A 21404-nucleotide genomic window follows, 5' to 3' on the forward strand; every position below is an offset into this window, starting at 1 on the left:
GCTCCCGGCCCGCCGCCACCCCGCCGTCCCCCGCGCCCGGCCGCCAGTGGTTCCGCCCGGCCCCGCCCCGGCGCGCGCGCACGTCCGCCCGACGCCGCCCGACGCCGCCTGACGCCTCCGGACACCGCCTTACGCTGGCAGCGCAGTCCCCGGCGCTGGGGGCGGGCGCGCGGGGTGGGCGCAGCGGCGTCGTGAATCGCGGCCTGCGCGGCCGTGAGTGTGCGCTTTTCCCGGTCCTGATAGCGTCTCCCCGCCGGCATGAGCTACGACCGCGCCATCACCGTCTTCTCGCCCGACGGCCACCTCTTCCAAGTGGAGTACGCGCAGGAGGCCGTGAAGAAGGGCTCGACCGCGGTGAGCGGGGAGGCCGGGCGCCGGGGCAGGCGGAGGCCCGGGCGGCTGGGTGGGGCCCGGGCGCGTCTTGCCGACCAGCTTCCCTGGGGTCCGCGCTGACGGGCGCGCGGTGGTGCGGGGTTTGGGGCGGCACGATGGTGTGGGGCGCACTCGGAAGCCGCGACGTGGGCGTCGCTGCGGGAAAGGGGCGCTGCGAGCCGCGGGCAGGAGACGTGAGGACAGGCGGGGCGGCTCTCTGGGCGCCGGCTTCCGCGTCCGGGCGAGCGGGGCGGCTAGTGGCTCGGCAGGCGCTCTGCAGGCCGCTGGCTTCGGTGCCCCGCGTCCGTGTCCGGAGTCGTGCGCGCGCCTGGCGCCGACGCCATCTTGGCGGGGGCCCTCGCGTGGACCTGGGGGCTGGGGGCCGGGCGGGGCCGGGGCGCGGGACTCCGAGAGGCAGGGCCCGCCCGTTGCCCGCTCAGGAACGCTCCTTAAGGGAGTAAGTGACTCCGCGAACTGTGTCTGGACAGCTCCCAGGTAGCCAACTACCCCCCAACCCCCGCGGAAAGCAGTTGCCCTCAAAGCCCGGGTCGGCCTCGAGAACAAAGAGCGGCCGGTGTCGGCATCAACCCTGCAGTTCCCGGGCCGCCGGCGCGGCGGGCAGGCTCCGTCTTGGGTCCAACTGCTGAGTCCTCCGTCCCTTTGGTCACTGCGCCAGACCCCTGTCCCGTCGCACCCGAGCGCGCCTCTCATTTAGACCAATGCTTCAGAGATAATAAATACACTGCTGTCCTCAAGACACATGTCAGTTTGCTGATCGGTCAGAATGGATGATGGGTTATCTTTTATCTGGTGTTTCAGAGGTTTGAGTGGGCAGAGAGAGAACACACACGATTCTGTAAATTTGGAAGTGTTTTTCGTTTCTTGAGTCGCTTTTGAAATTAAGGCCCCAAATCCATCTTGTGACCTGCCTCAGCTTAAAGACTGTTGGGGTCAGCTGACACCCCCATCCCCATACTATTGTGGGTCAGCCAGGGTGGCTACCTTTTCTTAACCTGTCTCTGGGCCTGGTCTTCTTTCCCTTGGGAACTTTGAAGACCATGGAAGACAATTCACGAGAAAGCTCCTTGAGATCTGAAGCACTGCCCATCAGTGCTTCTCCGCACCCCACGTGGAGACTTACAGAGGTGGAGGCTGGGATGATGCTAAACATTGCACAGTGCGCAGGGACAGCCCCTCACATGGACGAATTAGCTCGTCCAGGTGCCTGTAGGGCAGAGGCTGAGAGACCCCGCTCTAAACTAAGAGAAGAGGTTGCTTTTCCAAGTGATTGTCTCATTTGGGTCTGCTGCTGCTTCGAGTGAGGGGTTTAACTGACAGTCAGTGACTTTTTTCCCCCCATGTTTTTAATACATTTTTCTCCGCGCTACAGTGTCAGCCGTAAACAGAGAGCCATGGGCCTCCCTGTAATACTTGATACGTTGTCCGCCTGACGCCGTATCAGGCACTTCCCCGCCGCTGTGCACATTGTTTTCAGAAGTGCAGGAGGGGGGAGTTCCCTGGCGGTCCAGTGGCCTGGATTCAGTCCCTCATTGGGAAACTAGGATCCCATGAGCCTCGTGGCCAAAAAAAAAAAAGTGCACGAGAGAGAGGAGAATGTTTTGGTATAGTTTTACAACCACATCAACACTGCTTTCAGGACACCTGACTTCATTGTTAGGGACTCACACTCAAGCCTTCCGGAGACTCTTTGATTCACTGGGTTGAAATGACACGTGTACACATACACACTGATAATACAGTAGTTATTCCTGAGCTGTGCTGTAACTGAAACTACGTATTAGTATTTTAAGGCACGAGACTAGGCACCTAGATTGTGATACCTGGACTAGCTCTGCCAAAAGTGGATCGAGACCCACGGTTTGCAGGGTGTGCGTGCCACCCCCAGGGTATTCACAGGACCACGTTGGCATGCGCTGTTAGTGCTCTGTGCCTGCTGGCAGAACCTCGTGTCAGCTCCTTAAGTGCAGCGTTGCCATTTCTTGAAGGTTGGTGTCCGAGGAAAAGACATTGTTGTTCTTGGTGTGGAGAAGAAGTCAGTGGCCAAACTGCAGGATGAAAGAACAGTGCGGAAGATCTGTGCTCTGGACGACAATGTCTGCATGGCATTCGCGGGTAAGTCTGGGGCCCGTGCTGTATTTCTCAGTCTCCTTGAACAGCGCTCTGGAGGTTAACCTGGTGGAAGGGCTGTTGAGGGACGTGAAAATTGGGTAACCTGAAATCATTCAAAAGAAAGGGCTGGCCTTCAAGAAGAGGGCTGGCCACAGTTGCAGGGGGAGGTCCTCCCCAGGAGGCTGAAGCGTAGGGGCCAAATGATTAAACACCCCGGGACGAGGCGCTGTGGTGTCGCCTCCATTGCTGCTGGCAGGAGGAAGGTCAGCTGTCACAGCTAACTGCGCCCGTGAAGCGGGGAGAGCTGGACAGCGCCCGGCTCTCGGGGTGTGCCGTGTGTTCTTGCACTTCTGGGTTTTCATTCGTTTCCTTCCTCAGCGGGGAGGTCGGTTTACCGAAACTAGAGATTGACTTGCTTTGTCAAAAAATGAGCGTGTTTACAGCCTATGTAAATACACACAGCTCCTCGTACACGCAGCTTTCTCAGAGAAGCTCACAGAGGCTGCTGGTCCCGCTGTTGGTCACTCAGAATGATCTCGGTGCTGGCTACCAGAGGACCGGCCAAGGGTAACTGCGTCCACTCATGTGATCCGCGCTGGCCTCGACGACGGGCCGGACGAGCGGGGGCTCAGGGGAGCTCTCTTTGTGTTCGTTGCAGGCCTCACTGCTGACGCAAGGATAGTCATCAACAGGGCGCGGGTGGAATGCCAGAGCCACCGGCTGACCGTGGAGGACCCGGTCACCGTGGAGTACATCACACGGTACATCGCCAGTCTGAAGCAGGTGGGTGTGTCTGCCTGCCGTGGCTCGGCTAGTTACGAGCAGTCACTGCTTTGTCGTGGAGCGTCCTGCCGCATTACCTCGCGTGGCCGCACGCGTCACTTGTGGGGCTATTAGACCACGCTTGTTCCACGCAAGGGTCCTAGCCTTGATTTCTCCATGTCTGTAATTTTACCATCATTTATCCTTCTAAGTGGCATTTGTTGTGTTCTTACTTAGTAGCATGGGGCAGTCCAGATTCATAGTTCCAGAGGGAAATGATGTAGTTCTCGTCTTGTCATCTTGAATGACCAGTCACCAAGCAGTTGGGAGGGGGCTGAAAGCCACGCCCACTCGGGTGAACTCTTAGTCGCCTGTGGACCAGAATGTGTAGCCAGATTGTGTCTGCTGTCAAAATAATTCCAAGCAGCCCCAGCTGTGCTTCATGCTGCAGTTCTGGTCTTTCTGAGAATGAAAATGCAGCAACAGAAGGAGGAGTGCTGAAAACCACAGGCTCCTTTCATTTCTCGCCTGAATTGCAAATAACCTGAACGTGGGCTTAATTTTTTTCATCCCTTCGTTAAAAGCTGTGTTTGGAACACCATGTGTATTTTACTTGGGGCAGGTTCTGGGGGGCCTTCATGCCAAGGCAGCAGTGTCACTGTGTCTCTTTTTCCACTAGCGCTACACACAGAGCAACGGGCGCAGGCCGTTTGGCATCTCTGCCCTTATTGTGGGTTTTGACTTTGATGGTACCCCCCGACTCTATCAGACTGATCCCTCGGGCACGTACCATGCCTGGAAGGTGAGTCCCTGACAAACAGAGGGGCTTTGTTTTGGGCCATCTTGCCAGTAGCAGCAGCTTTGGAGGCCGTGGGGGCCTTGAGCTGGCCTAATCGTATACATAGGTGTGTACGCATACACAAGTGCTCACGACACACTTGTGACATGGGAGCTGAGAAGTCGTTAAGCGTTGCTTTTTGGGAGGAAAGGACAGCGAGGTGTAAGGATACGTGGTGTAGTCAAGTTGCCCACGTGTCTTTCAGTAGAATCCCTTCCTTGGTAGGAATCAGCACCAACTCCAAATAGCCCTTTGCAAAAAGCAGCCATGGGGCAGGGCCTGGAGTACAGGCCCGCCTCCCACCAGGCTGCCCCTCACCGTAGCACATGGGAGCAGGGTGGCACTGGTGGGGCCACGGGGCTGGTGGGGGGGGTCGTTTTCTTGGGCTGGCTCTGGATTGTCGCACTCTGTGCTGTGTAACACCCATCCCTGTTTCAGGCCAACGCTATAGGCAGGGGTGCCAAGTCAGTGCGTGAATTTCTAGAGAAGAATTATACTGACGAAGCCATTGAAACAGACGACCTGACTATTAAGCTGGTTATCAAGGCCCTCCTGGAAGTAAGTCTGTGTTTGAAATCCAGGCAATATGTTGCAGATGTGCACGCCGTGGTGCTGGTACTTGGGCTGGGCGGAAGGGACGGCGCAGAATGGAGCAGCTGACATGTGCGCAACAAGGAGGCGGTGAGGGCGCCAGCCGTAGCACCAGGCACTGCTCTGGGGCTGTATCAGCTCCTTACACGTCTGGGCAGTCCAGGCACCGAGAGGCTAGGTGGCTTGCCCAAGCGCTCAGCCTTTCTGAGGCTCGAGCTCCTGCTCTAGGGTCAGGGACTTAAGAAGCGCTGGGAATAATGGGTGGAAGCCGTCCTTAGAGGTGCTAGGGGGTGAAGCCAGAGGCAGAGGGGGTCCAGACGTCCAGGCTTAGTGGTGGGAAAGGCTGTGAACAGATGGGAGGGCTGTGAGCACACCTGCTGTGCAGGAGGAGGGACCAGCAACCCCGCCCAAATCCAGCTGCCTCAAGACAGGAGGGTATCGCGAAGGACTGGCCACATCAGTGTGCAGCTAGGACACACGCTTTGGGTATTGGGACCCCGGTGTCCCACCGTCGCCCCTTGTGTGGCAGTGCTGGGTTCAGGCTCACAGGGCACATATGGGCGCTGTTTGGTCTTGAGGTGGGTGAGGCATCTAACGCTCTTCTCTCCCCTCCGAGGTGGTTCAGTCAGGCGGCAAAAACATAGAGCTTGCTGTCATGAGACGAGATCAACCGCTCAAGGTAATCACCAAGGTGGTTTGCTGTCCTTACCTACGGAGTGTTCCCAGTGGTCAGGGCAGGGGTAGTGCACATTCAGGGCCATTCTGCTGTGGCTCCAGCCCCAAGAAAGGTTCTTTCCAAGGATCCCCACAAATGAGTCGAAAAGAGAGCATTCGCGGGGTGAAAACCTCCGCTGTGCGCGTTTGCTTCTGCTTTATAATTATCACCTACACATCAGTTCCAGCTTGTTCCCCGGGTCAGGCACATGTGGCCTTGCTTTCCTGTAGAAGCAGCTGGAAGGGGCATCTGGGGCCTATGTTCGGGGGTCCTTGTGTGGCTAACCATACACTGTTCCTTTGATAGATTTTAAATCCTGAAGAAATTGAGAAATATGTTGCTGAGATTGAAAAAGAAAAAGAAGAAAATGAAAAGAAGAAACAAAAGAAAGCATCATGATGAATGAAATTTTGCCTGTAGCGATTTTTAAATTCAAATCATGGCTGATTTTCCAAATGACATGTAGGCATTTCTGTCCCATTTATCCATACTGTCCAAGTGTCCTGCAATAAACGTCCCTGTTTTTTAACCTTTCTTTTAGGGGTTAATGTATCCTTTAGGTGTACTGATAGCTCTTTAGAAAGCTTGCTCGCCTTGGGTCTCTGGAGCAATTCCTCCCAGCTCCTCGCCAGGCTCTAAGACAAGGCAACGGCCGAGTGGGGCTCCTCCCTTGGGGTTTGTGGGAAGGCTTTACGGGGTCCACACTGCTGCAGACAGGTGCTGTGGTTGCAGAAACTCAGGGTTTCTCCCATTCAGGAGTTCTAAACAGAATGACTGTTTCTTTTTACACCTTTGTTCGAGTCCTTAATGAATGTATGACGTCAGGACACGAGGACACACAGTGCTCAGTTTACATCTTGAGCTCATTTTGCAGAGCAGTAGCTGTGGAACTTGTCTTAAATTTCTGGTTCTAGTAGATCAAGTCAACACTCCTCCTGTTTTCTACTGAAGACTTCCAGTGCTGGCTATTTCCTACCCTCCCTCGCTTTTTTAGCCAGAAAGATTACCCTTCTTTTAGCTTCCAGTCCACAGCAGGGTGAGTCATGGTCCTAAGCCCTGCGTTTACAGAAGAACCCTAACCACCCTTCTCCTGCACAACTCTGCTGCTTCTCCAGAGGCCCTGCCGCCAGCCCTGGTGATGGCGTTGCTTTTTGGCTTCCTTTGCCCCAGGAGAACTCACAAAAGGCTTCTTAGAAGAGTCCTTGGGCTGGTGGTTGCTTCTGACCACAGTGGTCGGTAGGACTCCAACGCCAGGGCTCTGCTCTGTCTACAGCTTCTCTTGTACTGGGTTCTCCTTCAATGGCAAATATACATCAAGCTTCTGAAGAGGACTAAAGCGTATCCCCGGCGGTCCAGTGGTTAGGACTCGGTGCTTTCACTGCTGAGGGCCCAGGCTCAATCGCTGGTAGGGAAGCTAAGATCCAATAAGCCACGTGGCGCGGCCAAAATAAATAGGGGTAAGGAGGCCCAGATATATTTTAAACTTAGCCTAAAGTGTCTAATCGTCACAATGACTGTCAGTTTAAGTTTTAATAGCAAGGTTAGTCATAGGTGGTAAACTGTGACTTAACTATATTTAGAATCTCTAGCAGAGAAATACCTGTTTAGCCTGAGTGCTGAGTCACCTGCCGATGCAGGGGACGCGGGTTCGTGCCCCGGTCCGGGAGGATCCCACATGCCGCGGAGCGGCTGGGCCTGTGAGCCGTGGCCACTGAGCCTGCGCGTCCGGAGCCTGTGCTCCGCGAGGGGAGAGGCCACAACAGAGAGAGGCCCGCGTACCGCAAAAACAAACAAACAAACAAAAACTACCTAGTTTAGAATTAGTGCTAAGGCCAGTTGCGTGTAGCAGGTCAGCTGTGGAAGGTTTTTATTTTTAATTGGTATTTGCTAAGAGTTTGTTAAATTCTGAAACTACCAGCAGTGCTCAGGATCTGCTGGAGAGTGGTAGACAGCCCGGAAAAGGAAGCTGGCCAAACACAAGGCTGCATCCAGATGTCACAGGCCAGCTTGGCCTGCCGTCTGGTCCTCCTCTCAGCCTGAATCACGCACAGATGGCCAGGTGGGCCTTAGTCCTGAGAGTGCTTTTTAACAATCACCTGGAGGACTTCCCTGGTGGTGCAGTGGTTAAGAATCCGCCTGCCAATGCAGGGGACATGGGTTCGAGCCCTGGTCAGGGAGGATCCCACATGCCGCAGAGCAACTGGGCCCGTGTACCACAACTGCTGAGCCCACGTTGCCACAACTACTGGAGCCCGTGCTCCACGCAGGAGAGGCCACCGTGAGAGGCCCGCACACCACAACGAGGAGTGGCCCCCGCTCAGCACAACTAGAGAGAGCCCGCGCACAGCAACGAAGACCCAACGCAGCCAAAAATAAATAAATGAATGAATTTATATTTAAAAAAATCGCCTGGAAACCCACTGCAGTGAAATTACATGCTTTCAGTCTGAAACCAGCCAAGTCTTGGCTTTTCTCTGTAGTCCCAGGGTCCAGCCCTGTAACAGGTTCTAAGGTATCAACGACATGAAAGTTCTGGGGAGCTTGGAAGCTGTACTATGGCAGCGAAGGGGCCACTCCCGAAGCAGGTTCTCTAAACTAGTGTCGAGTACCCGGAAAGCAGCACCACTCACCCCGGGAGGGTGGCTCTTAGTAACCTAGGGCCTGGCTCATTGCCCTGTACCCAGACTGGCCAGGTCTCACTCCAGAGTGCCAGATGTCCCCCAAATCTGAACTGCACACAACACCTACCTTGGGACGGTCATGTGAGCCATGATGTAACTCGGGCAACAGAGTCAACAGGATTATTTATTTCCAGAGCAGAGAAGAAGAGAGTTTCAAAGGTTTGCATGTTTGTTTATAATTACAAGTTTACATTGCTCGAACAGAGCAGCCGCATTGCTATGTTCTAATTCTTAGCCATTAACTCCTACAAAAATAAACCTAAGCTTTTACAGTAACTTAATTGATACAGAACTAAAACCGTTCCGCCTACTTAAAGGGATTTAGTTACCAAGGCGCTTATGCTCACCACGATGCCCTGTCAGAGGGACGCATGCTTCTACTGAAGGTCTGATCCCTTTGCTCATGCAACAAATATATTCCCCACCCTCCCTCCACCCACCAGTAAAACAAAAACACAGAACTATTTACAACTGAGAGGAAATATGTTCTCGGTCAACCGACCTTGCAAAAAAAAAAAAAGACTGGCTCATTTCCAAGTGGATGAGACACCGAACAGTGTTCGGCCAGAGTCCAACGCTGACTGGCCTGGGTCAGGGACTGGCAGGGAGAGGGCAGGAGGGAGAGGGACTCCGCAGAGGAGCTCGTCCTGGGCGCTCACCCCCAGCCCGGATTCCTATGGAAGCCACACTCCAAGCGACAGCGCCCAGCTCCCTCCCGTTCAGGGCCCCATCCTACACCTCCAGCACCCCCAACCCCGCCCTCTACCTTGAGGTCAGGGTCGTCTGGTTTGCTTCTACAACACGATGGTGGGACACCCCGCTTTCCATGCCCTAGGCCCCCCCATGCCCCCGTGCTGGCCCCGCCTGTGGCAGTGGGTGTCAGGCCAGCAGCACCAGCGGCCAGTTGGATTACAGAGATGCACTTGGCTGCCGCATTTGCCAAATGGGATTTGGTTCCACGTTAAAAATCAAAGCTGTCCAAAAAAGGTCACAAAGTGAGGATCACACTTTCGCTCTAGAAACCTTTCTGCAAAATACCAAAACCTTAGCGTCAGGCTGTGCACAACTAAAAACGAAAAGTAGGCCAAGATACCTCAAAGAGGTTTCCCACATACACGTCCCCCCAAAAAAGTGGTTCTAACTCAGACCACGTCCAAGTTCAGTTCAGTCCAAAACATAAGCAGTAGCATGGGAATTTTCCAAACTCAGTAAACAAAGTGACCCACGTCTCCCGCAGTAAGTGCAGCGTTCTCCAACATCCTCGTAGACACAGTCTGGCGTCTGTGCCGCTTCAGCAAGAGCCTGCGAGGAGGAGACACAACATCTAGTGAGCACATCCAGGCAGCTCCCCAGCCCGAGCCCAGCACCGTGAATGAAGAACAGGGACTGCGGAACCTCCCTCCCACCCCAAGTCAGGCTGGGGCTTCCCAGACCTTCCCATCACAACCCGAGGTCATCGTTTTTGTTCACACCGGGGTGGGGGGCAGGCAGCTCCAGGTCCCACCCGAAGCCCGCTCACACCCAGACCCTAAGGGGCACACACGTCACCCTCGACCTAGTTAAAAATGCAGACTCAAGGTCAGTGCAAGGCCAGGCTGGAGCTGAGGCCTGGCTTGTAACCATCGCTCCTTCCTGACCACACCGGAGTGGGGAGCACCCAGCCCTCCTGCACCTGGACCCTCACTTTGACAACCCCGGGGCCTGGGTCCCACCGTCCCCAAGAGCCCCCTGGGGGATTCACTCAGAGGGTCGGGGCCTCAGTTTGGCCTCGATACCAACGCTCACCGGCTCCTACCTGGGCAGCCCCGTCCGGATGCCCTCCCACTAAAGGACCCCACAGCTCCCCTCACTCACCTTCAGCTGCCTCCTTACACCCTGCCAGTCCCAGCTCTGTGGGAAGTCGGGTTACGACGGGTTGCACCGTTGCCCCTGCCCCCTCGAAATCCACCCCGGAAACTACGGCCACGAAGAAACCTTCCCGACACCCCGAAGGTCTCCGTGTTGAGCTTCCTCTCTTCAGCCCACGTCGTCCGCCTGGAACTGAACGAAGACAAGGAGCATGAGACCGACTACAGCGGGCACCTCCTCACAGCATTCCGAGGCAGGCCCCAGCCTCACACAGCCTGGGGAGGGAGAAAGGACCGATAGACAGATGGTGACTCGTCACTGGAGCCACTGGGGGGGCAATCCCATCAGGACACTGGAGCCTGAGACTCAACATTGCAGGGGCTCCCAGCCCAATTTCCAACCAGGCCTGTCTCCCACTGGACGGGGCTGCTCAGTATAAACCTCTCACACCTGCGTCACCTAAGGCCAGCACGCAACAGCAGCGTGCCATGAAGGAAGCCCTCCCTGCTTGCTAGGCCCAGGGCCCGTGCAGGCTCCGAGACCTGGAGCAGATCACGGACCCCTCCAGACGAGTCTCCAGAGATGAGGGGACTGGGCTAAACAGAGCAGGGTCCCCAAGGCTATGACACGTACGCCTTGGGGGAGGTGCGGACGCAGCACCAACGCCGCCAACTCTGGTTTCTGCACCTCCAGCAAGGACCCCCCGGTGTCCAACTGTGCGCCACAAGGCTGCTTATAGGCAGCTCACACGCAACACACCCAGCCCGACCCCCTGCTCTGCTGCCCCCCCCCCTCCTCACTCCAAGCAGCAGCAACCGCAGCCTTCAGCCATCCAGGCTCCCCTCACGGCCCATCAGCAAACCTTCAGGGCATGGCAGAGGCCAAGCCTCCCTCCCCTCCTCCAGCACTGCCCACTACCCCAAAGCCTCTGACGTGACCACTCAGCTTCCATGCCTGCCCCACCTCTGCCCACTCTCCACAAAGCAGCAGTGAAACCTCAGACAGCACTGCTCTCCCCAAGCCACCGTCCCATCTTCATCGCTCCTCCCTGACCCCCCCCAGGCTCCGCTCCAGCCACACAGCAGCTGCACGTGCCCGCCTCCGCCTTGCCTCCGCTTCACACCCTGTCCTGCGTTCACCCTCCCACCGGCTCCCGAACCCCACTCCCCTCACACCCAACACACGCCCCAACCTCTCCCGCCTCACTGCTAGATGTTATCTCGTGCGCCTGTTTTTTTGTTATCTCTTTCCCCTGCCAAAACCTAAGAGGGGTGGTGGGGGGAATGGGGACCTCCCAGCTTGCTTTCTGCTGTTCCCCCAGTGCCCGCAGTGTGTCTGCTACTCCATTTGTGAACGAGAGGATCTGAGTTTCCACACCACGCCCCTTCTGTAGACTTCGTTTACTGTCTAGCTGGCTCTCGGGCAACACCTGAGCACCAGCTGTTGGGTGCTAAACGCAAAGCGTATGACAGGGTCCCCGGCCTCGAGCCGTCAGGTGGTGAAAGAGCACTGCGGGCACCCCTGCCAGCTGCCTCAGGCAGCAAGGGCCTCAGGCCACCAAGGTCAGACCAAGAAGCAGGCCCAGGCGAGGTGGTACAGAACGGGAACATCGACGCGGTAGGGAGGGTAGTCCAGCCCAACCTTGATGAGAAAGAGGCAGCTGAGCAAAGAGGGGCCGGGACCTGGGTCAGATCCCTCAGGTGCCTGTGACTGCCAGGGCTTCCCACACCACCACCTACCGCTGGCACCGCTGGGCCTGACGTACCCATTACAGTAAAACTGTGAGCCTAAGAGATTTGCCTTGAACCTAAGATCTGGGTTTGGTCTCCAAGAGAGCGTGCCCCAGTCTCAGAGTTTGGGGGCAGAGTGTCTTCCCGCCAGCTCCCCCAGGCCTTGCCCGGCCCCACAGCCCCCTGACCTGGTCTTGAGTTCAGAGGAAATGTTGTCAAAGAAGGACTTGGATTTGTCATAGTAGCAGTTGGGCCCCAGGTGGTCCTCCTCAGCAGGCGCCTCGTCACTCTGGGTCACCACCGCCAGGTCCTTCTCCTCCCCTTTCTCAGCTTTGTCGTCTACACAGAGAAGCAGAGCACTGAGAGGCCAAGGACCAAAGCACCTTCCACCAGGACAGGTCCTCGCGGGGCCGCTCAAGGGTTGTGCTCAGGCCTCAGGGAAGCGGCCGGGAGTGCCCTGCACTACGCGGAAAGCTCTGCTGGCTGCTGGCCTCGTCCACCCCTGGGCCCTGCAACCCGCTCTCATCCCCCGAGCACGGGCCTCCCCCCGACTCCTCTCCTTCCTGGGAACTTCTCAGACAGCACGGCTTCCCCGCCGACCACCATCCCAGCTGCCCCCCGCCCCTGCCAGGCTCTCCTTGACCTGCGCCGTGGACATTCCTAGGGTGGGGCAAATTTTCAAACCTTTAAAATTCAGTTTCTTCTTAAATTCTTTGTCCAGCTCCTCTCGGTTGAACTGGGCATTTGCACTCTCAAAGTCAAAGTCGCCTTCAAACTTGATTGTGTTTTCCTTGACGGTAGTTGGACGGCTTTGCCCTCTGGAGCGATTCCTTGTTCGTCTGTTCCCTGTGAGAAGGAAAAGACAGCCCTGGCTGGTAAGCCACTAACTCAACATTACTCGGTGTGAGACAGCAGACAAGGCGGGGACAGAGCACACTGAAGCTGCCGCTGAGCCCAGCACCCTGAAACCGTCACCCACGGAGAAGCAGGCAGGAGCGGTAAGCGGAGTGCGACTGGGTGGTTCTCGGCTCCCCAGAACTCAAGTGGCAACAGCCGTTACCTGATCGCCTCCTCTGAGGTCTTCTGTTCTCGTCATTCACCTGCCCTTGAGTCTGCCCAGCTGCCGGCTGAGCTACATCTAAGGCGCAAAAAGGAAGAGTAAGGCAAAGCGCCTGCGAAAGCAGAGCCCGGGGACAGGAGCAGAGCCTGGCGACGGGAGCAGGGCGGCGCCACCGGGGACTGCGCAAGAGCCTGCCCTGCAAAAGCCTACAGGGTGGGGGTGTCTAATTAAAGGATAAAAAAAGAACCCCAGGAAGCGCTATGCCACTGAGAACACGAACAAACTCCAGGGGAGTGTGTATTTAAGTACCGCTGGCAGCCTTGCTGCTTGGCGGGGCTGGGCGCCCGTTGAGCTGCATCCCCGCGGTGCCCTTGCCAGGTAACAGCTTTTTGGTGTTCAGGTTATCAAGAGAACCAGTCTGGACAGCCTGCTCCACCATGGGGCTCTTGCTGACTGAGACAGCCGGAAAGCCAGCTCCTGAGTTGAGGAGGAGGAGAGGTTAATAACAGAGACAAGGAGAAGGCCACACCCCCTCGCCTCCCCCCGCCCCCACTCCTTGTCCAGCTGGCTGTGCGGCAGGAGGAAGGCAACCGCCTGGAGAGGTTTTACAGAACCCAGGCAAAGCCCCCACCCCGCACCATCCCCTCTGCGTCTAGCCCAGGCAGCAAAAAAGCCAGCAGGCTCCCCCAGTTAGGGCATCCGGAGGAGGGAAAAACACCCCAGCACAATAAGCACCTCTCAAGCGGCTTAGAAAAAGCTTCCCCCAAACCACACAAGCTCTAACCCCAAGGGGGCTCGACAGTCCCGAGATGCCGGTGAATTCACAGTCTGAGAATGTGTTTCGCTCTGGGCCATGCTGGACAAGAACCATCCCAGTCTGGCATCTTCCACAAAATGCAGTGCTCAGCCTTTGAAGTTAAAATTCTAGAACACTGTTGTTTTTGCTTAAGAAACAACAAAACCAAAAAGGATGAAGTGATGAGAGCTGACTACAGAGAAATAACAGCCTGCATTCCTCCGGGCGAAGGCTCATCGTAAGAAACGAAGGGTTCCCAGCTGCCCTTGGAGACGGCGCTGCACTGAGTCTGTTCCCACTACACGGCATCACCAAGCCTGAGTGCAGGAGTGCTCAGAACCCGGCCTCAGTGGAGGTCCCCCTCACGAGACGGGCCTCTGCCGCGAGAGGACAGAGAAGGGTGTGCCACACACATCAGGCCACCTCCTCCCTTCCCTCTCCCACGTTCCGGTGGGCACTGTTTAAATGGGACAACTGAGGACTGGGTGGAGGTGCACAGACTTTTGAGACAGAAAAAAATGAGCCCTAACCACGGAGTAACTATTATCGGAGGGGCAGCCCAACACAGTGAAGACTGGACAGTCTACCTTTGTTTTTAAACATAGAGCAGAAACTACTGTCAGAAATTACTCTGAGAAATTCCTCACAACCGGATCAAAAGTACTCAAAGGGCAGGCCCTACATACTGATACTTTTTTTTTTCTTTGTTGGCCGTGCGGCATGCGGGATCCTGGTTCTCCCCGACCAGGGATCGAACCCGTGCCCCCTGCAGTGGAAGCATGGATTCTTAACCACTGGACCGCCAGGGAAGCCCCCTTACTGGTACTTTTAAGTGTCCTCTGCGATGGGCATTCATTGACCTAGACCACTTTCTCTGACCTAGCGCCTCACTCAGCACGGCCCTTCCTGAGCAAGACAGCAGCTTCCTGCTCACGCTGTAACTGGATGGGGCAAGGATCTTGGGCTCATTTGCTTTTCATAAAAAAAGATCAGTCAAACTATCTTGCCCTAAGAGCAGTTTTATGTAAATGACCCTAAGGACAATGAACTATCTTGTGCAATTTTTAAGTGGGGAAAAAAACATCACTACCGCTGTACTCAGATCCACTGGCATCCATGCAGGAAAGCAACGCATGCAAAGTAACAGACTGACAGTAGTTGTGTGCCACAATGAAAGCCCCAGGCATCATCTTGGACAGAGTCTCTGCAAAGGTGAGGGCGGCGCACACGGTGCTCTCACGTCAGACCTCCGGGGAAGGAGAAGGCCCAGAAAGGGCAAAAAACCGCCCACAGGTGCGGCACCCGGCAGACAGGTGGGACAAACCAGTGTTACCAAGCCAGTCATCAGGCCCACTGCTCACCCGGTCAACAACTCAGGCTAGCCACCCAATTTTAATGGTGCTTCATTTTACAAAGACACCCGAGGCCCCCGATGCTAAACGCCCTGGATGGGTGAGGAACGTGCCACACGGATCCCAGAGCAGCATGCCTGTTACATGGGGGTCGCCTTGCAGTCTTACCCAGCAACCTACACTGCATTTAGGACCAGCAGAAACCCCAGGAAGCGGCCTTCTGTGCAGAGGGACGTCTCCCATACGTGGCAATCACAGTACAGGTCAAAACAGACCCTGGACCCAGGAGGCGAACAAAGTGTACTGCTGGTTCTTTCTAATACCCTCTTTAAAACTGTGAGAGTTAATAAGTCAGGATTACGTGCAGAAACACACAGAGGCAGTTTAACTGATCCACGGGCTTGGCAAAGTATCTGCTACAGCTACTGTCATTCTGGTCTACTGGTTTACCCCCTCGCTCAGGATGGCTCGCAAGACAGCATGCAGTTCTGCAAAACTGCTGTTACCCTTGGAAGTGAGCTGATGTGACTCTGAGGACATGTCAAGCTCTGAAACGGGCTGTGGAGATGGAGAAGAACTAGGGCTGGAAGCCGCGGCTGAGGCTGGAGGGCTTACCAACTTTTCTAAAAGAAGATAAAGGAGAAAAGAGCAAAAAAAAAAAAAAAAAGGCACACAAATAAGTAATGAGAAACTCGTCTCGTGTATAGCAGGCTTGGAAAGAGCCCAGCCATCTCTCATAGGACACTTTGCTCACACACGCCTAATCTAGAAACGGGGAGCCAAGCTGAGAAGGGCTCCTGCACCCCAGGAGCAGCAGTCAAGACAACAGGCTCTTCTATTAGAAGCATGTGACTCTTACGAGTGAAGGGGGTGATGCCTGCGACTCTGTGGTTTGAATGTGCCGCAAACCTATGGGCAGGGTGACTCTCACTCCATGCGTGTAGAAGCGAACCTTACTCAACCTTAGGGGAGACTTCATTTTTGAGCAAAGCACTGACACGAGAATGGAAAAGGATAGGATAGGTGGGCGTTGCATTTAACTTTTATATTTATAGGCTGACAAATGTGCAAATGGTTAGAACTCATCTGTAATTACACACATCGGTTATTTCTTCTTTGAACCAGACATACCACAACTTCCACCCAGACACAGGCTGACACTTTAAATGAATTTTGATTCGATTCATCTGTTCCAAAACTCACCCTGCTGCCTCTTCCACTCAACTGAGGAGTTCCTAAGCGTTCTAACTAGTTGAAGGGCCACTGAAGAAGGTGCTCAGTATGCACTGCCAGCTGAACGTGGCACGAACACAGCGTCCCCACCACCAGGGTCTGGCCCCGCTCCTGGATGTCACGGCACAGGCACTTGACCAGGTAGAAAAAGGTTACTCACCTAAACCCAAGGAAGCGGCATACTGCTGGCTGAGCAGGGAGCTGGCGGCCAGCTGGTTGTAGGGCGGCATCCCTCGGAAGGGGCTGTAAGGCACGTGTGGCTGGAAGGAGGAGGCCGAGCCCGAGCCCAGGGAAGACTGAGCAATGAGACACACAGGTGAGAGCAGCTCCAGGCCCTCCTGTCACCCTGCCTGGCGAGCACCGTGCAGACCGGGAAAGGCAGCCTGATTCGTCAGCCTGCTCCTGGAGGCTGAGGCGGCACTGAGGGGCGTGTGAGCCCCCAGGGTGGCCTAAGGGGCTCAGAGCTGCCTTTTCCACGTTCACCCCCAGCTTCACCTGCCAGGTAATTCTAACACGACCTTCTCCTAACTCCGTGAACCCCTCTAGTGGCCCCACTGCCGGTCATCAGGGAGTCCAGGCTCTGCCAGGGACGAGGATGGCGTCCTCACCTGGGCCCTGGCCCCAACACGCCGGGGCACAGCTGTGTAGCCGGGGAACTACCTCCACGCGGCGTCCTCTCTCCAGCTCCCCATGCTCCCGGGAGGCCCCTTCGTCCCTCAAGGCCTGGCTCGAGCACTTCCCTCTTCTGGAGTTCCCAAGAGCGCTCACCTCAAACCTTTCAGAAGTCTGGCCCAGAGCTTCTCCACGTGCCCACACAGCCCAGCGTGCAAGCCCCACCCCGCAGGGAGCACGCTCTGTCCCGGCCCCTCCTGCAGCGTGAGCCCCGCAGGAGTCGGTGAAAGTCGAGGTTTACAAGCCAAGAAGATATGAGCCTGGACTCCCTAGTAATCCTGGGCAGAACACGTCATAACACAGCAGGCAGGCACACGGCGTGACACCTGCGAATTCAGCATCCCACAACGCTGACTTTATCATCGGGGCAGTGTTGAGAGAGCGAGCCCTGCTGTCCCAAGTCCCTACTAGCATCTCTCTCACTCCCGGCATGCACCGGGGCTTCAGGCTTACCCACCCGAGACAAAGGACAAACGCCGGGTGCCGGCAAGACTAAGAGCACTGCCCCCTGCACCGCCCAACACGCTGGGCCGGCCTCACTCTACAGCACACCCTGTGCATGCCGCAGATGAAGCCTCCCACAGAACGCCAAGAGCCAGACACAGTTAAACTGCTTTTCATGAAGAGGCTGTTCCTCGAGTTGAGCGCTCTGGCCAGATGACACCCAGCTCCATCTGGAAGCCGGCGCCTCTTAGAGACAGCGCCCACGGCAGACACGGGGCAGCGCACTTACTTGAACAATAGCGGGGTCCTGAGGGAGCGCGTGCTGGGCTTTCGGAGGTTCGCACACGGTAATGTCTTTGATGTCACTTCCCCGGAAGATGATGTACTCATAAACTTCCTCTCTAGGGGGGGCAGGCCTATCTGTGGGACGGTCTTCGGTACCGAAGGACCTCACTCAGGGGTTGAGAAAGAGAAGGGTTACGTTGTCATCCTCGACCAAGTGCATTCAATCAGCCCTCCCGCAGGGGCCGTCCACAGCACGCAGCTTCCACGCCTCAACTGCTCCACCCCTGATTATCAACGGACAATACCTAGAAGACCCCAGCTGGCAACGCTCCAAAAAGTTCTAGGTCGCAAAGATGACCACGAACGATTCAGAGCCTGACAGTCTCCCTTCCAAACACGGAAGGCCAGCGCTCCCACAAACGACGCCTGCTTTGCAAATCCCCCCCGCCCCCCCATTCACATCTGACTTTGCAGATTAAACAGCCCCAAAGCTGCTTTTTGATTGAAGCCTCGCAACACACCACCCCTGGGGAGTCTGTTTTCTTCTGAGAAAAGCCAGCAGGTTGAGTGTCATCCCCACCCTTCTGCCCACGACGAGCCTGGGAGGAACTGGTAGAGAAACAATGGGAGAAAGCGGCCCAGAACGTGGACCCACCCCACGAGCGTCCGTCTCCGGAGGGGTTTCCTAGGGGATTAACCCCTACCGGCAGGGTTCAAGGAGCCCCAGCGAGTGCCTCCTTCTCAGGTCTCTGAGGCAGAGCTGGGCTTGAAGCGCCTCTGTCTAATCCTAGCACAACTCCCGCTGAGGACCAGGGACTACGCTGGGCCTCAGTTTTTCCAACGGGGGTCTCAGGCCAAATGTAGCCAAAAGCCAAGAGTACAAGTGACCACAAAATCTTACAGTACTAAACTATGTCCTGGAGCAACACATCTATCGGAAAACTTAAATACTAGGCTTTCAAAGGAGCTACTCCCAGAGCTGGGAACTGACTGCGACCTGGACGGAGGAGGCTCCCTCCAACACAGGAGCACGCAGCTGCGCCTCGACCCTTAGAGGCCCAGCCCAGTGTCTCCAGCCTAACAAGACCAACCAAACAAACAGGGTTTCTGCAGACCTGGCTGCACTCAGCACTTCCGAGAGGCAGGGGAAGGACACTAGTCATCGTCCCTGGAGGACGAAGACAAAGAAACTTTGGGCCCACCTCCTGCCTCAACACGCTCAGAAAAGGCTCTGGACTCCGGCAAAGCCACAGTACAGCCATCTTTCTCTAGGTCTCCCAGGGACTTCAGTGTGGTTACCAGCGCCCGCAGGGAGGAGTCTGTCACAAAAGGGTAAACCCACAGGCTAAAACGTCTGAATTAGAGTAGGAAGACGCTTTAAACGGGAGCATGGAGCCGCCAACCGATGCTCCTATCCCGACAGGAGAATCCATTAAAACGTGGTTATTTGTTCAGGCTCAAGGCCCCAGCTGCTTAATAGGTTCCAGAAGGGCTTGCAGAAGTCGCGTTTTCTCGTTCTCCAGCCTTCTGGGGAGGCCCCGAGGAGACTCCGGGCCCCTTGCCCCACCCCTCCCCCACAGGGACCGGGTTCTCGGCGCCAGCCGCCCCCTCCGCCCTCGGGCAGCTGGGGAGGAAACAGCCTAGCAACGCCGACCCCCCACCTGCAGAGGTGGGCTACGCCGCACGGGGGGGGGGGCGGCACCGCGGGAGCTAGACCCGCCCCCACCTCCCCACCGCAACCCCGGGCAGGGCGGGCTGGCCGCGCACAATTACGCTGCCGCCGCGGCCCGGGGAGCCCATTGTGCAAGCCGAGCCCCGGAGGACAGGGGCGGGAGCGGCGCGGAGGCCCAGGGCGCCCCGGTGGGCGCAGGCAGGATGTGGGGGTCGCCCCGGGGGGTGAGGCGGGATTGCGGAGGGGCGCCCGGAGGGGGGGGTAGGGCGGAGGAGGCGCGGGCCCGGCTGTTGGCGGGGGCGGGGCGGTTGGGGCGGCCGCGGGGCGCTACCTTTGGCGAGCGCCACCGTGGAGTTGTCCGTGTCGATGGTGTAGAGAATGCCCTCGTAGCGGATCTGCGCCTTGGAGATGAGGCTGATCTTGCTGCCCAAGTACGGGGTGCCCGAGGAGCCGCTCATGGCGGCGGCCGCCCGGCCGGGCCTGGCCCGCTCGCCTCCGCGCGGTCGCCTCGCCGCCCGCTCCTCCGCCTCTGCGCCGCCTCACCGCCGCCCGAGGGCCTGCGCGGGTACCAGAGAGCGAGGAACGGCGCGCGGCCGGGGGGCTCTGAGGGGAACGCGGGGGAGGAGGGGTCGCAGCAGCCACATCCGGGTCCTGCGCCGCCACGCCCCGCCCCCGCACGCTCACCGCCCATTGGCTCGCCTCGCCGGCCTCCCTTTAAATATGGCCGCGCTGTCGGCCTGGGGGCGGCCCCGCGCTCCGCGCCTGCGTAGCAAGCGTCGCCTGACCCGGCGGGCTTTCCCCTGCTCTCCGCCCCACTTCTCGGTTGGCTCCCGGCGGGCCCCGCGCGGGGTGGGAACACGAGACCCGGCGGGCGGGCCTGGAGGAGGGGTGGGAATCGACCGGGGCGGAGCGCGCGTCCGCGGGAGGGGCGGGGGAGCACGTGTGAGGGAGGGGGCGGGGCGCCAAAGCTCCGCCCGCCGCGTGTACCGCCCTTTTCAGGACCCGGGTGCGGGGAACCTGTGGATCGTGTTTCCCGGTTTCAGTTTCCGCTGAACTGCAGCGTACCGGACGCTTTCCCCCCTCCTGGGCCGGAAGGCTGGGATGCGCCCACTGTCACTTTCCCCAGGGGCAAAGGCTGGGGGTCCCTTCCCCGGAGAGTGACGGGGGCCGGGGTCACTGCCCGTGGGGTGAAGGTGTGGGGCCGGCAGGTCTCTTCCCCGGGGTAGAAGACAGGGGGCCGGGCCGGGGTTATTGCCCGCGGAGTGAAGACGGAGGGTGAGGGGTGGTCTCTTCCCCGGGGGCGAAGGCGGGGGACCAGGGTCACTGCCCAGGAGGTGAAGGTGGGGGCCGCGCTCCGCGCGTGGGGCGCAGTAGTAACTGCGGGTAACGAGCGCTTCCGGCGCGTCAGCCGCTAAATATAAGGTGCTGAGCGCATCTTCTCTTTTAATCCCGCCCCTCCCCCCAAACCTGCGGTGGCGTTCCGCGTCCCTTAAAATAAATCCCAGCCGGCCACCAGGGCCTCCGAGACCCGCCTGACCTGGCCTGCTTGCCGCTTTGCCCGGCTCCGGCTCTGAGGCCTCGCTGTGAAGTGGAGAAACAGGCCGCCCCCTCCTGTTCGCCAGACCCCCTTCTTGCCTGCACAGCCCTTTGCTCGATTGGTGATTATGTCTGCGCTTGCTTTCTGCCCGTCTCTCCCTCTTGACCTCAGATCAGCGACTAATATTATGTCCTGAAAAAAACTTGGTGAGTGGTGACCAGCATTTTATAGAAATGAAACAGAATGAGATAGAGAGCATCTCACAGTGAGAGTGCACTTGCTCTGTGAAGCATTTATTTTACTTACACGTATTTAAGTGGGTACTTGATCAAGATGTGAAGTGTATTTCTTACAATAAGTGCCAAACGAAAAATGAAAGCCGCTGCAGAGAACACCTTACGGCAACCCGCACATAGGCTCTGACTCCCCATTTTACAGAGGAAACTGAGACCCAGCACAGGACAGTTGCCCCGCCTGCCCTTTGTGAATCCCCCCATTCCACCAGCGCCCGGCAACAGTAAGAGAACAGTATTGGGTTGGAGAAAAGGGAGCACAGAAGGAGCAGAAGAGAAGATGGAAAAGTCTTCTAAATAGATCTGCCAAGATTTACCAGTGCATCTCTGCTCCTGGAGAATTGTGCTGGTGAGGAGAGGGTGGACAGCGCGGCCCCCGGGTTAGCCCAACTC

At 57.2% G+C, this 21404-nt stretch overlaps 2 protein-coding genes across 5 annotated transcripts; one reads left to right on the forward strand and one right to left on the reverse strand.

The window, feature by feature from the left end:
- The first annotated feature begins 115 nt into the window (after nucleotides 1-115).
- On the forward strand, nucleotides 116-5941 carry PSMA7 (proteasome 20S subunit alpha 7). Its single transcript, XM_079946377.1, has 7 exons — nucleotides 116-354; nucleotides 2379-2505; nucleotides 3161-3285; nucleotides 3944-4066; nucleotides 4541-4660; nucleotides 5310-5372; nucleotides 5715-5941. The coding sequence occupies exons 1-7, from the start codon at nucleotides 259-261 to the stop codon at nucleotides 5805-5807; spliced, it is 747 nt and encodes a 248-aa protein (XP_079802503.1). The 5' UTR covers nucleotides 116-258; the 3' UTR covers nucleotides 5808-5941.
- Nucleotides 5942-7807: 1866 nt separating this feature from the next.
- On the reverse strand, nucleotides 7808-20620 carry LSM14B (LSM family member 14B). Of its 4 annotated transcripts, XM_079946371.1 has the most exons (10): nucleotides 19513-19895; nucleotides 17514-17677; nucleotides 16269-16404; nucleotides 15382-15498; nucleotides 13037-13204; nucleotides 12728-12805; nucleotides 12352-12513; nucleotides 11856-12006; nucleotides 9944-10129; nucleotides 7813-9391 (listed from the first exon to the last, which is right to left on the reverse strand). In XM_079946371.1, exons 1-9 carry the CDS (start codon nucleotides 19637-19639, stop codon nucleotides 9958-9960), a joined length of 1275 nt encoding a protein of 424 aa, XP_079802497.1. In that variant the 5' UTR covers nucleotides 19640-19895; the 3' UTR covers nucleotides 7813-9391; nucleotides 9944-9957. The 4 variants fall into 4 exon arrangements, with proteins under 4 accessions (XP_079802500.1, XP_079802498.1, XP_079802497.1 ...); XM_079946372.1 differs by lacking the exon at nucleotides 12728-12805 and having other exon boundaries at nucleotides 7809-9391; nucleotides 19513-20619; XM_079946373.1 differs by lacking the exon at nucleotides 15382-15498 and having other exon boundaries at nucleotides 19513-19896.
- Between the last annotated feature and the right edge of the window lie 784 nt (nucleotides 20621-21404).

The sequence above is a fragment of the Stenella coeruleoalba genome (genome assembly GCF_951394435.1).
Source record: "Stenella coeruleoalba genome assembly, chromosome: 15".
Lineage (NCBI taxonomy): Eukaryota > Metazoa > Chordata > Mammalia > Artiodactyla > Delphinidae > Stenella > Stenella coeruleoalba.